General features: G+C 46.0%; 1 protein-coding gene across 2 annotated transcripts in view; it reads left to right on the top strand.

Annotated features, from left to right (window-relative positions):
- Positions 1-7,613, top strand: part of RAI2 (retinoic acid induced 2) — a 48,325-nt gene extending 40,712 nt beyond the window's left edge. For both annotated transcript variants that reach the window (XM_027738306.2, XM_027738307.2), the window contains exon 2: positions 4,614-7,613. In XM_027738306.2, coding sequence (XP_027594107.1) covers positions 4,719-6,392 — 1,674 coding nt within the window. In that variant the 5' untranslated portion in view covers positions 4,614-4,718 and the 3' untranslated portion in view covers positions 6,393-7,613. The remainder of the gene's footprint in view (positions 1-4,613) is intronic.
- The last annotated feature ends 8,437 nt before the right edge of the window (positions 7,614-16,050 follow it).

The raw sequence follows: 16,050 nt of genomic DNA, 5'->3' as shown, positions 1-16,050 counted from the left end.
ATTTAAGGTTTTGTACTGTGTACCTGATATAAGGAGTATATAAAAAAGGAGTCCAGGAACTAGGAAACACCTCTTTGGACAACTTCAGCCTGTCTCTTATCTCAGATCTTCAAAGGTTTCCTCACTTGAGGGTTGGGGACTTGGATCCTTTTCGCTCTGTCTGGTTACTGACCTTGATAATAGGTGTTTAGTCAAACACGTGTTTAGGAGCCCTGAGATTCCCTCCCAAATGAAACTGAAAATTGCTTTACAGGGAGCCAGAGGCAAGTTGTGCTGGGACTCCACTGTATCTGGCAGCCAGCTACTGCCAAGCTGCAGGCTGAGGGCAGGATTGGGAAATATTTTTAAGTGTGTTTTTGTGTGTATATATATATATATAAATATATATGTATGTTAATTTTTTTTCTGTAATGATGACATGCTCAAGAAGCAGGTGTACTGGAAGATACAATTCCACATAAGAAAGGTGAGGGGAGGAAAAACCCCCACCCCAAACCCATAAACCTGGATCAAGGGCTGTGCCTCACCTTTCTTGTCTCCTTTCCTTTGCACCATGGGGCCCTCCCAGAGGTAGTATAGGACCAAGAGCTCAACAATGTATATTTATAGTTCCCAGGAACATATAGGATTCAGTGTGGAAAACAATATTTGACTATGCTTTAAAAAAACCAGCCAAGCCCACAGGCATTTCTTCAAGGTGTCTGATGGTGATAGATGAGCTCTTCTTCTCCTCATTTCCGATATTTCCTCTGCCTCCAGCCTTGTCGCCTTTTAAAGCAGCAATGGGGAGATTTTATTATGTTTTATACTTTCATCTTAAGCAGTGATCTGTCTCTCTCTCTCCATGGGTCCATACAGCAGGCTAATCCCTCAAGTCTCTTACACAGCATAATTTTCATCTTAATTTTTCTGTTTCTCAACATGAAATGGGTTTGCCAGGGGAATTTCCTGTCTCTGCCAGATCATTAATTCTCTGTGAAAACACCGTGATCTCATGCTTCCCAAGCAAACAGAAACATTGGGAAGAGACATTGTCGTGCAAAATACTCGGCTGTGCTGCAGCAGCTGGAGGAGCAAAGATGCTGGTGTGTGCTGCAGAGACCCAGGGGTTTAAAATGGTCATTTGAAAAACAGGGAGGCAGAGATTATATAAGAGCAGTAGAAAATGGCTTTTTAATTCCTTGATAGAAATGACGATGTCTATTTTTTTTCAGCTTGAATCTGCTGAGCTGTCTCCTCATTGTCTTTATTTTTAGAAACAATTGCTCTTTTTTTTTTCAAAACAACACTGGCACCATGCTTTTTATACTGATTCTTGATTTTATTTTTGCTCCTGTTTTCCCATGCTTGGCCATCTCTGCCTCCCTGTAATCTGTGTCAGCCAAGGCTTGAAAAAAGGAAACAAACAAAAAAACCCTTCAACCCTATATTTGTGAATGTTTTCTGCAGAACATTTCAGGAGATGACAAAAATCCAGAATTATTCTCCTTAAGCCAGCAGCAGGAGAGGAAAAGAAATGACTTATCTGTTTACTTTTAAAAATCCTTTTTTAAGAACTCAAACGTGCCTGATAAATTATTAGCATTTTACGCAGCCAGCCTCTACTATCAACTCCTGGCATTTCTGCTGTAGGTAGTCTTGTGCTCACCATAGGATCTTACTGCCAAATCCAAGGATTTACAAGTCTCAGGAGAGACTTAGATTTCCCGCTTCCCTGCCTTGGACATTTTTTAGCCTCTGTTTGTGGGGTTTGGTTTTTTTTTCCTTTTTCCCTGTCCCCTTTGCAGGTTTGTTGGTCTTACAAACATCTGCACAAGCAAATAATTTCTGTAAGCACCAGAGCCATGGAGCTATTTGCATGCTCTCACAGGCACATCCCCGAGCTGGGACTCTCTACCCATCCAGTTTTGGAGTGGTGCTGCCCTCCCTGTCATCTCCTGTCATCCCAAAGCCATGGTGCTTGCAGGGGGAGGTGCCTCACTCCCACGGGCCTGAGTAGCCAAGTGATGGCACACGATTTGCCATCACAGAGCAGAATTCAGCCGTGTACAGGTGAAAAATGTAGATTTGGGGTGCGCCAGTGCTTTCCCATGGTAACGGAGTTGAAACTGGACAAGTTTCCATGGTGATTATTATTTCAGCAGGATTCACTGCACACTTCGGAGGAGGCATGGGCAGCACCAGGTGGAGCGGCCAGGCATCAGCCAAAATCTGCTGGCACCAGCTAACAGGGCAGAAATTATTTAGCCCTCTAAATAAATGGATGTAGTAGGTTGACCCTGGACATTCCACCCCTCGCCTCTGTGAATCACATATTTAAGAATTTTAAATTCCACATTCATCACACAACCTTCCCTTACATAAACAAAAATAACAACCTACCAAAACAAGAATGTAACGAAAATTCTCCCCACCAAAAATAAAAATAACATCATCATAACACCAAACTTAAGTGGACAATTTACACAAAATCCACTCCTTGTACCTTTACCACAACTACAGCAAAAATTCCCCACGATCATTTTATTCTCTGACGTTGTTCAATACTTGTTTTGCCCGTTACCTCTCCCAATTACTATCCTTATCTCAAAATCTTCATGACTTCCCCGTACAGGCCACCAAAAAGACTGTAGTGGGTTGACCCTGGCCAGATACCAGGTACCCACTAAAGCTGCTCTCTCACTCTCCCCTCTGCAACTGGACAGAGGAGAGAGAGAAAAAAAACAGCTAAGAATATCATGAGAGATAAGAGCTGGGAGAGGTCAGTGACTGATTACATTCACGGGCAAAACAAGACTCAAAGTGGGGATAATAATTATAATTATTACTAACAGGATAAGAGCCAAAGAAAATACAACAGTCTTAAAAACACCTTCCCCCACCCCTCCTTCCTTCCGTGTTCTCCCTCCTCCCCCCCAGCGGTGCAGGGGGACGGGGAATGGGGGTTGCAGTCAGTTGTTGTTTCTGCCGCTGCTCAGGGAGAGGAGTCCTTTCCCTGCTCCCATGGGGTCCCTCCCACAGGAGACAGTCCTTGGTGGACTTCTCCAGCATGAGTCCATCCCTCAGGCAGCAGCTCTTCCCAAACTGCTGTCCCGTGGGTCACTCCTCCATGGGGTGCAGTCCTTCACGAATGAGCTGTACCAACGTGGGTCCCCCACAGGGGCCACAAGTCCTACCCAGGAAAAACCTGCTCCTGCGTGGGCTTCCCTCTCCACAGGCTGCAGGTCTCGGCAGGACCCTGCTCCATCTTGGGCCTCCCATGGGGTCACAGCCTCCTTCATGCATCCACCTGCTCCAGCATGGGCTCCTCCATGGGCTGCAGGTGGGTCTCTGCACCCCGATGGTCCTCCATGGGCTGCAGGGGCACAGCTGCTCCACCATGGTCTGCACCACGGGCTGCAGGGCCTCAGCTCTGGTGCCTGGAGCATCTCCTGCCCCTCCTTCTGCACTGACCTTGGTGTCTACATTGTTGTTCACATGTTCTCACTCCGCTCTTCCCTGGCTGGAATTTCTTCTGCGGAACAATCTTCTTTTCTTAAATATGTTATCACAGAGGTGTTACTATTACTCCTAATTGGCTCAGCCTTGGCCAGCGGCAGGAAGTCCGTCCTGGAGCCGGCTGGCATTGGCTCCACGGGATAGGGGAAGCTTCTAGTAGCTTCTAACAGAAGCCACCCCTGTAGCCCCCCACTACCAAAACCCAGCCACAGAAACCCACTACAATGGATGTGCAGCACCATTAATTTGCTGGTTTGCTTTGGTTTTTTTTCCCAAGGGGAGGGAGGTGATAGTCTTTAGGGGTAACAGGCTGCAAATTTCACCATAATCATGAACAGAACCATCTCTGCCCTTTTTTAATTGCCATTTGGTTGGTTGATATAAAGACTTGGGCTGTCAAAATAAATTTGAAGTTGCCTTTTTTTTTTTTGGTGTTATTCTTCAGGTCTTTAATGAATCAGGTGCCTGGTTCATGTTACTGTATCTAGCTCTGTGGCAGGGTGAACACTGGGGTTTGGATTGGTTTTGCTTTGCTGTTGCCTGGTCATGCTCCTTTCAGGTCCTGTACACAGCAGTTTCGGAGGTGCTGTATGCACTGTGCAGCGCTCGTCTGCTTGCCTTCAGTAAATCCCAGCAGAATGAAAAAGGGACAAGTACTGAAGGGGAATCAAGTAGCCTTTGCCAGTGGCGGAATATTCTTAGAAATACTTGTTTTGGGGGCTTCTGTTGAGTTAAAACAACATGCTATCACTGAGCTCTGCCGTGCACTGTCATTACGTGAAGCTTTGTTTAAAAACGTGGAATGGGCATCCCGAGTCCTTGTTTCAGGCTGTGTACTGGGAGGGTTTTTTTGGCTGCAGGCATTCCTCGAGGCCTTTTAAATTATCTGTGTTTATGGCTAAATATAAGTTCCTCAAAACTCTTTGCACAACACTCACGGATGTATGTATATCCAGCATCTCTGTATATTTAGTGCAGTCTTATACATACGTTAGCCTGAAGCATGGAAACACTTAACAGCTTTTCTTTGGTGACGGGGTCTTTAAAGGCAATTGCAAATATTATTTTAGGGAGGAGATTTATGTGGTGCCTAAAATATGTTTTTTGGCTTGCAGGCCAAATTATGTCGGTGCTGATGCTCCTGGCAGCGTGGAGCTGCCACAGATCCCACTGACAGCAATGTAGAGGTGGCACCAGCAGAGCCCGAGAAGCCCTGCAACATGGAGGAGCTGTACAAGGATGCCCCAAACCTGCCCATGGATGTCACCAACTCGCCCTCAGCAATGGCCAACAACAAGCTGGAGAATGGGGTGGCCCAGTTGATCACAGCAGAGGCCTGGAACATCAACTCGGCTGACCTGATGAAGAAAGCCCTTTCCCCGCTGGTGACAGTTCCTGCACCCTCCATCCTGACACCTCCGGCCGAGTCGCAGAGTGGGGTGGCTCTAAAGGTGGCGGCCACTGTGCTGCAGCCCATCTGCCTGGGGGACAGCCCTGTTGTCCTACCCATCCACCTGCAGGTTGCCGGCAGCGCTGCCCCACAGATGCCAGCCACCAATGCTGCCACCCCCTACGTCATGACCACCCAGGGCCCCATCCCGCTGCCCGTCCTCCTGGAGCAGCATGTCTTCCAGCACCTGAACTCACCCCTGGTGCTGCCCCCGGGGGCTGCCTGCCCTACCAGCCCCTTGCACACTGGCCTTTTCCCCGGCACCACTACCCCTGTTGGGCAGCCCCAGCTCCTGGATCCCAAGCCCTCTGGCCAAACTCAAGAGTCCGTCCTGCCCCCCGTCTTTCAGACACCGGGGTTTGCTGCCGTCCTTCAGGACCTGTTTCCCTCACAGGGTGCCCTGGGTTCTGCTCCCTGTCAGCCACCCCCTGACTACGCCACTCTCCCACCCCAGGCCTTCAGCTCACCCCTCTCCCCACTGGTGCCCCCTGCCACGCTGCTGGTGCCCTACCCCGTCATTGTGCCCCTGCCTGTCCCTGTCCCCATCCCCATCCCTGTCCCCATCCCTGTGCCCCATGGCACTGAGGCCAAGGCAGCCCCTGACCCACCCAAGCCACCACTCTTCACCCCTCACTCCTGCAAGGGCACCCAGACCCCCCTGGAGAAGGAGGAGACAAAGCCCTTTGAACTCCTCCACCCACGAGAGTTTCCCCAGCTGAGCCGTCACACTGTCATCAAGATGGGTGGTGAGAACGAGGCCTTGGACCTCTCCATGAAAGGGCCGCCTGCGCTTCGGGCCAGCGAGGCCACGCTGCCACCACCACCACCACCACCAGAGGACGGGGCCCTGGACCTGTCCCTCGCCTCGTGTCGCAAGCCAGGGGCGCCCCACGGGGAGGCAGCTGGCCCTGGCCCCACCACCACCACTGAGGGCAGTGCCCACCCCATGCCGGACAAGCTTCCCGGCCCGGCTGCCCCCTTCGCCCCCTGCAAGCCCCCAGAGGCGGCAGGCAAGGCGGAGGGCAGGGCGCCGGGCAGCAGCACGGCCGAGCTGCTGCGGCAGCCACAGAAGTGGCTGGTGGAACAGGCGGGCAGGGCGGGCTGCGAGCCTAAGGCCGGCAACAACATCGAAATCGTCAGCACCTCGCAGACAGCCAAAGTCATCGTCTCCGTCAAGGATGCCGTGCCCACCATCTTCTGCGGCAAGATCAAGGGCCTGTCGGGGGTCTCCACCAAAAACTTTTCCTTCAAAAGGGACCTGCCCCAGGACTCGGTGCTGCAGTGCTATGATGTGAAGAGCCCACCCGAGTCCCGGGACAGCGCCGAGGCCCTCAGGAAACCCATCAAAAACAGGAGCGTAAAGCTAAAGAAAATGAACTCACCGGAGATACATATTCTTCCAATCAAGAAGCAACGGCTCGCTGCCTTTTTTCCAAGAAAGTAAATTATGGGTTTTTAGAATTTTAAGATTATTATGAGAAGAAGAAAAAAAATAATAAAAAAGATGCACTTGGTTTTAAACTCATTTAAAACTTTAAACTATCTTTGTAAGTTATTTTTGGGGGAAGGGGGAGAGGATCAGATGTAGAGTCCCTATAAGCTGGGCTGGTTTGTTTTTTTCCTTTTTTTTGTTACAAATTTTGACTTTTCATGGGAAACTGAATAAAAAGCAACCTATTTTTCAAGCAGATTGCACATTTTGCAGCTTTAATGGAGTAATGGATGAGTCAGAGGGGTAAGAGCTATTTTCACTGCCATGAAGTGCTTTGATGATGTAATTCTTCATAACAGTCAGAATGGAAATTTCAAAATAAATGTTTGTACGTGCTAATTGGTTGCGGCATTTTTTTGTCATTTTCGGAATGGCTTTCAGTCTACAGAGAAGGTTGTGCCAAAAAAGGTCTGTAAACTGTAAAGCACCGCAACTGACTTGTGATGAAACTAAAATGTTGGGAAAAAATAGCAGGCTAAGAAAAATTATATTGTCCCGCAGCACTGTCGAAGAGCACGTCACAACAGCTGCTAACGATGCACCCAAACGAGCTACCAGAGGAGTGAGAGCAGCACAGCCTAGTGTGCACCTAAGCCAGGTTCATTGCGAGAGACCCATCAGAAACCATCTTAAATATTAAGTAATGTTATCAGTCATTTAAAACAGAAAAGCCTAAAAGTCAGGGGAATTTGGTTGCCAGGGGGCAGGAAGGGAAGGAAAAAGAAAATCCCATAATTTTTCCCAGCCTGACTACAGATATATGGAAAAGTTGTTTATTGTTAGTTTTCTAAGTTTCTTTGATGGCTGAAATCAATGCACGAAAAGAGCAGAGCTGTGTAACTTTATCACTCGGCAGTGTACAAGCCGCCCACATCAATGGAGAAATGTGAATGTACAATTAAAATAAAAGTTCTGCTAGGTTACGGTTTTGCACTTGTGTATGGAAATGAGCTGGAAATGCATTACTGTCTATTGGCTTTGAAGTTCACATGGCTCACTTGTAAAAACCCATCCTGACAGAAAGACAAATGTGAGAGCAGGAGAACAATCTTTGGTGGGCACTGCCTTTTTTGTGGCTATACCTGTAGAAAAGATTTTTTTTAAATAATTTCAAATTGCAGTTCCCAGCACTGCACCAAGACTGTCTAAATAAAAAAAGCCATTGTAAACCCATCAGCTGGATGCTGTCACAAGCTGTGCCTTCCTTTGCCTATCTGCATCCAATCTACTTCCAAGACTCCTCTTCCCAAAGGTTTCTGCAGTCGTTCATACAATGAGAAGTTGCCCAAAGAACTGGCATCAGGGTCTGAAGTCTAATCACATCCTTAGGCACCAGTGTCATGCCAAAATCTGTTTCAAGTTTTGATGCCAGCAGACATTAATTCAGTATTTGGAAAATGCATCGGCACTAGGAGGTTTGGAAAGGCATGCTGTTTCTCTTTTCCTGGGCTGAAGGATCACTGCCCTCTTGCTTAATACAGAAGTGAAGGACTTTCACATAACCATAGCATAAATGCTGTCAAACTCTTGCTTTTTAAGTATTTTTAAAGCCTTTTATTTTCCCAGAGGAGGCAGAACTGACAATGTTCAGAAAAGCGTAAAGTGTTGATGTATTCATTAATGTTTAGTCATCTGACCGTATTTTTTTTTAAATATCTTTTTTCTTAGTTGAAAATACTCTACTACTTTATTTTGCTTCTTCCAATGCTGATGAAATGTGTCATCTGGTTATTGCAGTGCAAAGGCTGAGGATTTCAACATCGCTTGAGATGGCCATCCCAGTTGTCACTGTCCCTGTCTGTTTCAGCTGGGCCCCTTCTAGAGTGTCAAAAACCTTCTGAAAATATGATTTTCCCCCAGGGCTACACCAGATTATTTAAAAATAAGGCAGTCACAGCATTAGCTGCTGTCATTTCTATTTTGCAGTTGACAGATGCAAGCTCAAAAGAAGTCTCTGGGATACTTTTCTGATTTTTTTTTTAAACAAGTATGTGCTTCTCACTCTGGTGGTTGCATCTGCTGCACCAACTGCCCCAAATCCATGCCATCCTTGTGTGAGTGTCATTCCCTGAAGCATCCTCAGCAGGCAGAGGGAGGGTGTCCACCACTGCCCCTCCTGCCAGTCACAGGGCACCTGGGACAAGCCCAGTGCCCATCGGTGACATTGGCCGCAGGTGCTTGTGTGTCCCCTCCTCTCCCTCACAGGCCTTTAATGGGAACATCAATGCTGAAGCTGCCTCCCAGCCCACTCTGCACACAGTGGTCTGGTTTAACTGAATTTAGACCACAAGCTCCAGAAACGCTGACAACAAATTAGGCTAAATCAGGTTTTATGACATTATAAGCTCATACAAGCACTGTCAAAACACCCAATGCCTAGGGGCAACTAATTGAGTTTAAAGCCAACTGGTATTGGTAACAGCAGACTAGACCAGCAGCCACGTGGCTGCATCTTGTCCCAGACCCGTGAAAGAGTAACTACAACCTCCTTCCTCTGAAACAGGGCTGAGGAAAACCAGATCAGTCTCCAATTATCCTAGCACCCCGCTCTGCCACCCCAGGACCAGCCTCCCTGACTTTACGGGGCCACCTCCAGAATGGGCAAGTTCCCTCGCACTGCTGGTTGCCACCAATGTCCCCAATACCACACAGCAACACAGGCTGGAGCCCCGCCACTAGAAATGGATGAGCAGAGCAGACTGGGCTCGCACACCCCACCACCTGGCTTTTCCATTGCTTAAACTGCAGTGGCACAGGGGATAGTCTGAGCAGCATCCTACTGGGAAGGCTTCAGGCAGCTCCCACTCCCTACTCTGCTACCCTTTCATGTAACCACAGCCGTCAAGGCTGGGCCATGAGAAGAGGAGCCACACACCAGCACCTCTCCTGCTGCTTAACTCTGTCGGGCAAACGATGCTAAGTAAGGGACCATTTGCCTCCCACCATCCCTTGTGTGTGAAGCACAAGTCCTATATCCCGTCAGCATAGGGGAGAAGCAGCCACAGAACAAGATAATTACACCAAGATTGAAGACTTCCACCACCTCCTCCTCCTCGCCTCTAGCAGCAATTAGAGATTTTGTATATTGGGCCATTAATTTTCTACAGGGCTACATTTTAACTGCTTATGAAACTTCTGTATGAGGAGAAGGACACTGAGCTGCACTCGTGATATATGGAGCTTCCATTTCTGGTGGCTGTTAATGGAGACATTAATACCTCTAGTGAAGTTGAAGGGAAAGTCATTAAGCTGTAATGGTAAGAGGACGATGTTTTACAATGATGGGTATATGCAAGGGGGAGAGAGAAAGGGAGAGAGGAACTGTGCCCTCAAGGGCAGCCCCTCGTTGGCTCCAAGCTTCCTGTGACTTGGCCTTTGGGTGTGGGCTTTTATTAGGGGGTGAGAGGGGAGAGGGTTGCAGGGGTGTGTTACCTTCCCCTCTGCTCTCTTACCCCTGTCAGGCAGGGGCTTTGCAGGTATCCAGAAATCCAAGGAAGGGAGCAGGGCTGTGTATCTCACATGAAGGTCATAGTGCATGGCAGCCTCACAGGCAGGAAAGCTCCAATGTACCAGCTTTCCTACCAAGAGCTTTCCTCCACAGGACAGCTGGTTCCCTTCCCCTGTGCTGCCCAAGCCATAGCTCCAGGACCAGGGGTGCACAGCTAAGGTTTCAGCACATGGAGTTAGCTGTTAACAAAATAAATTAATCCTAAAGAAGAATGAGCAGCTTCTCAGCCAGGGAACTTACCTGGACTAAACAGTTTCTAGGTTGGGAGAACACCAAGCACTCGGGTAAGACACAGACAGTTATGAGAGCAAGGAAAGGGTGGAGAATAGGGAGAGGAAAGGCATTGGAAGCTGAGACAAGATCCAACCCCAGGCCTGTTAGCATCTCACCTTTATTGAAGTCAGCAAGCAGCCAGTGAGAGAACAAAAGGGAGAACCAAAATGCTGGCCCTTGGCCATGATCTGATGGCAGACAGAGAAAAGGAAGGTGTCAGCTTCAGACAAGGCTCCTGGGCCACTCAGCGAGAGCGGGAAGAAAGGTGAGCACTGGGCATGGGGAGAGTCTCTTGCTCTCTTGGGCTGAAGGAAGCCAAGAAGTGAGGGCTGGGGGAGACCATACATCAAACCACACACATGTGGAGCACACAAGGCAGCACAGCCTTCTCGCTCCTGCTCCCGCCCTGACAGCACAGGACAGGGAAGAGCGGCAGCAAAAGGAAGGAGAACAGCAAAGGTAGCCATTTCCACCTCTCACAGGCCCAAAGTAACGTGTGTGACCTATGCTCTTATACCACCCATGCTCCTATCTGCTATCAAATTGATATGCCAGTATGTCTCCTGATCACTGCCAACTTTTTTTAACCACTTTTACCCATTTTCTGCTCAGCCCTTCCAGAGCAGCAGCATGATTACACCACTTTGCACATCCCTGCGGGGGTCTGACCTGTTGGGGCTCAAGGATCAGCTTCACACACTTGCACCTGAAAGGTTTCAGGGGAAACCGGCTGGCACAGAAGTGTCCACTGAGCACCTCAGGGTGCGATTCAGGGAAGTCTGTGCCACTTCACTTTCACAGAGGCACCTCGGGACAGCGATCTGACAACAATAAGCAACTCGTTAACAGTTCTCATGAAGAATATTAGACAATGAAAACAGCATAAAACAACATTGCATAATATCCTGGTGCCAGATGTTTTGGTTTCTTTTTGTGCTCAAGTTTATAAAAACATGCTGAAGGGCTCAGTCAAAGACCTTACTTTCCTCTGCCTGGGATCTGTTCCTGCTTTCCCAAATGCAGTCAGCCTGACATTGTGACATGAATGGTGTTAATTAGTGCAATTTGCTTTTTTCACTCACCTTTCACTTTTGTCCCAATGCGTCCCCCTCCTCTTATTTAAGGTTGCATTTCTCTTAGATTATACCACATACTCTTAATGTTGAAGTTTGCAATTCAGAGTGCTCTGAGGTAGTCTTACACACACAAGCAAATCCTCTAATTTTAGTGGAGAAAACACATTTTTCACAGTTGTTCAAATCAGGGTATTGCAACCGTGTTAGGAAAATCCATTCTGTTGTTGAACCATCTGAAACATTTCATCATGTTTGAGGAGAAATATTACTAAGCACTAAAATATTTAGCACTGGTTTGTGCCCATATAACTCAAGCTCTCCTAGAATAATAGGATAATATCCCAGTACTGAAATTATTAGGATTCTTTCAAACTAAGTAAAATAGGAAAATTAAAAGTGCAAACAGTAGGGTACAATCTCATCAAATATCTGGAAAGGAAGACTATTTTCCAAGTGGAACATCAGTTTTCACTGTTTAGAAGTATGTTTCCAGTGAAATGCTGGTAACAGACACATTGCATCTCCGCATCAGCCTTGCATTGTCCCGCCACCCCCCCCCCTCGCTCCTGGGATTACTGATGTTCCTTAGCCCACAGCTGTCTCAAAACGGTCACATTTTCTGCATTGCTTCAATATCATCCTTCCCACCACATCCTCATCAACGGAGTTCCCATCTTTCTTTGCTTAAGAACTGAAGGCAATGTTTTGTCCTAGTCTAGCATCTCAGACCAAGGGTGTGCCACCGGACACAAAACAAAGAGGTTCTTCTTTCTGAAGCTTATGTACCCCAAGCAAACCCCTAAAAGTCCAATCAACAAGAACAGGAAAGCTATTAATTTTTGAGGTTTCTGATACACACACAAAGTCATTTTTTGACAATTGAAAACAAAAAACACAAAAAACAACATACCTACATGCATAAAGGTAATAGGTGGATTTTTTTCATTTTTTAAATAAATGTTTTAAAATAAGTACTTTGAAAGCTTGGTCACAGAGCACAGTCCAGCATAAGAGAGCATGTCCCTGGCCTTCAGAGACTCTCTACAGCTCAACCATGATGGCACAAAGCCACCACACTCTGTCTTAAAGCCCGATGATGCATCTGCCACACTCACCCAGCACCACCTGTGTTTGTGTGCATAGGGGTCAGAGTAGGGTTAAAAAAGACCAACAGAATATTTAAATGCTGATGTCTGCTTTTTGCCACAGCAATCTGTGCAACAACCAAGATCTAAGAAAACAGAAATATTCTCTATGGGTATTTTTTTCACTAGATATTCTGGACAACTGGACTTTCAAGCAAGAGCTCTTGTGTGGTAGAACACGGGACCTGGCCAACATTTCTTGGTTAGTATAATGTGGACCTGAACAGAGAAGAGCAACAAAGCTGGTGAAGGGACTCGAGCATAAGTTGTATGAGGAAAGGCTGAGGGAGCTGGGGCTGTTCAGCCTGGAGAAGAGGAGGCTCAGGGGAGACCTCACCACCCTCTACAACTGCCTGAAAGGAGGTTGTAGCCAGGTGGGCATCAGTCTCTTCTCCCAGGCAACTATCAGTAAGACAAGAGGGCATGGTCTTAAGCTCTGCCAGGGGAGGTTTAGGTTGGATATTAGGAAAAAATTATTTACAGAGAGGGTAATCAGACATTGGAATGGGCTGCCCAGGGAAGTGGTGGATTCTCCGTCCCTGAAGGTTTTTAAGATGAGACTGGATGTGGCACTTAGTGCCATGGTCTGGTAACCACGGCGGTGTTGGATCAAGGGTTGGACTTGATGATCTCACAGGTCCTTTCCAAATTGGCTGATTCTATTATTTCCTTCTCAATGCCAACTAGGTCTTTTAATGAAGGACTCAAGTAATGGGGTTGTTCCAGCTTACTTGCAAAAAACCAGCAATATAGGTGAGGAATTAGCTCACATACTTAAGTTGAAAGGTGTATTGAGAGTCCTATGATAGATACTGGTTAATAAAACCATTAGAGTCAAGAGAGCTATTCATCTCTTTGTAAAGCAGATGTTGGTATCTGGTCAGATTTCTCATAACCTCAACTCAGTAAGGAAGACCTCCATTGACTAAAATGGTCTTGTGTTAAAAGAAACCATACTGAGAGGGAATTGGTAGCAGCACTTCATTCAATGAAGAAGAAACAATTTAAGGACAGAGTGCATGTGCCAAGAATTGGGTTGGGAATTACAAGGATTCAGCCCATGTTTTCAGATAAAATCATGTCAAGATAAAAGACTTCACATACCTGATATGGTTCAAAAATGTTAATTCCTAACTTTCCCCTTTAAAATCTCAGCTTAACACAAACAGTCAAAGACACAAGTCATGACTCAACAGTCAGTACATCTGAATCTGAAACAGCTTAACTTGGTATATCCACCTGGTTTTCTCGTTCCTAATTTTCCATTACTTCATTCTTCATATATTTTCCTTCCCGTGTTTATTGCACACAAACCCTATCACTCATCCCAGGCTTGCATTTCTGTTTTCTTTCAAAACATTTAAACTTTCCCCAACCTGTTCATTTCCTGTAGTCAAACACCACCCAGGCAATTGCAATTAATATACTATGGTGAGTGCAAAGACATAGGAAAGTAATGTGCTCCCTTCAGCTGAGCTGGTCTCTTGAAAGTAAACAAACAGCTGAGAGCGGTCAGATAAAAAAAAAAAAAACAAAACAAAAAACAAACACCACAAACCAACAAAAAACCCCCAAACTGAAACCAACCAACCAACAAAACCCCCAGCCCCCCCACCATTACCTATTGAGCCTAAGAACCAATTATGTCCCAGTACCTTACAATGACCTATCTAGTACCTCACCTCTAAAGGATGAGCATAAACCAAGGGCACACTAAAACTAAACATTTATTTATTAATTTCTCCCTGCCCACTATTTTAAAAAGACAGACTGACAGACAGAAAAGCACTATGTAGGTCACACCTTGAGTAACATTGTCCAGCGAGAGGCACCTGTTCCTAACAGAATACCACCTACATGCCCAGGCAAGGGTTGAAATCAGTAGCAACAGTTGGTACTTACATCAGAAATAAAGCAAGTGAGCTGCAAAGTCCTTCTCTTATTTTTCAAAACATGCAGGAGTAAGAAGCACATGGAAAGATCCTTCTGTCAAAATGGTCTCCAATAAGAGGAAGACCTGTTCTGGAGGTTTGGACTGGTTTGGAAAGGTGGAAGTTGAGGGAGGAAGAGTTCAGACCTGTTTGAAAACCCCATTCTTGGCAATCTAGACAGCATTAGCACAGTCCTTAGGGAAACAGTGCCTCCATAACAACTGAAAAAAACTAAACATAAGAAAGGGGAAAAGTAAGTGAAATCATGACCTCTTGCATTTGAACACCAGACCTTCTAAAGTGTACCACCATTCATTAAGATTTTTCCCACTGCCTTGCTAATTGCCTCAGCTTCCACCTGGAAGGGGAGACGAGTCTTTGTCTTTCCAGCTCTTGATTTCACTGCTGGGACAGCCAACGCAGGGTAATGGGAATTGTCATGGTGGTTTTGTAAAGTATTCATTTTCTTTCAGCTGTCATAACTAGAAAGGAGCCATTGGCAGCAAGGGTTTCTGCCATCTTCAAGCTGTACATCTGTTCACATTTGTCTGTGCAGACAACATGGGATGCAATCACCTCTTCCCCTTGTGCTGGAATCTGTTTGCTTGTACCGTTTGTCCTGTAAGGGCTATGATTTTGGAGGCTGAAAAGTGAATCTCTGTGGATGAAAATGGCTTCATGTATTCAAAAAGAAAAGAAGTAAAGAGGTGAGGCCTTTGCGATCAGCACTAAACAGTTCCCCTGCAGATAATGAAAGCTGAAATAAAATTAGCAGTGGTCCATAAAGCTATGAGGAGAAGCAGCTTGTGCAGGACTCCTCAGCTTGTACAGCAGGACTGGGAGATTCTGGAGCTGGTGGAAGCTAATTCTGATTCAAATGGGGCAAATTACAACTACTCAAAATGATCTGCTAGAACAGCAATGGATGATTATGTAAGTGAGGAATTTAAAAGCCCACTGGATCACTGTAATGGCATATTTTAAGAACACATAGAATTCCCATCATCTATACAGCCACAATAACGAAGATTTATTTAGGACAAATCATCAGAGGAGAACGTAGCAAAATATTTTGCTATTTAAAAAAAACCAAAACAACCCTGAGATTCACACTTTAAAAAAAATAAAATATATATTAAATGCTATATATAGATATAGTTGTAGACTCACAACACAGTGAGTTTACAACAGACTGCTCAGATTTTAACAAGTCTCAAAATGGCTCTGCATGACCTTTGAAACAACAGAACACTGACAGTTGGGGAACACAATCTCAGGATTATGGGCTAGTCAGTAAGCTTTACAGAGAGAAAGATTATAATCAAGGCTTGAAAAAAAAAAAGCAGCAATCATTTCACCACTAAAATGGACATGAAATCAGCTTCTGCCTCCCTGCATCACTCTTAGGCAGTTCCAAATGAGCACTTTTTACTCACTCCCATAGTTTTACATGTAATAAAAATAGAGAGGAGGAATATATGACCTTTGAAATTGATCTCAAGGGGATCTCACTTTTTTCTTTTTCCCTCCTCCTTAAACCAAGCCAGTCTAACTCTACACAGCTTCGACTCGGCAGAAAGAGCAGCAGAGAGATGAAGAGGCTCATTACTTAGAAGAGGTTCACACCTCTTCATTCATTTTACTCTATTATATAACTAGCTAGCCAATCAAAGGAAA

Source organism: Pipra filicauda, unplaced genomic scaffold (genome assembly GCF_003945595.2).
Source record: "Pipra filicauda isolate LSUMZ 115617 unplaced genomic scaffold, ASM394559v2 scaffold12_size5214236_pilon, whole genome shotgun sequence".
NCBI classification, from domain to species: Eukaryota; Metazoa; Chordata; class Aves; order Passeriformes; family Pipridae; genus Pipra; species Pipra filicauda.
The sequence above is the reverse complement of the archived record's forward strand: the minus strand, read 5'-3'. Positions and strand labels throughout refer to the sequence as shown.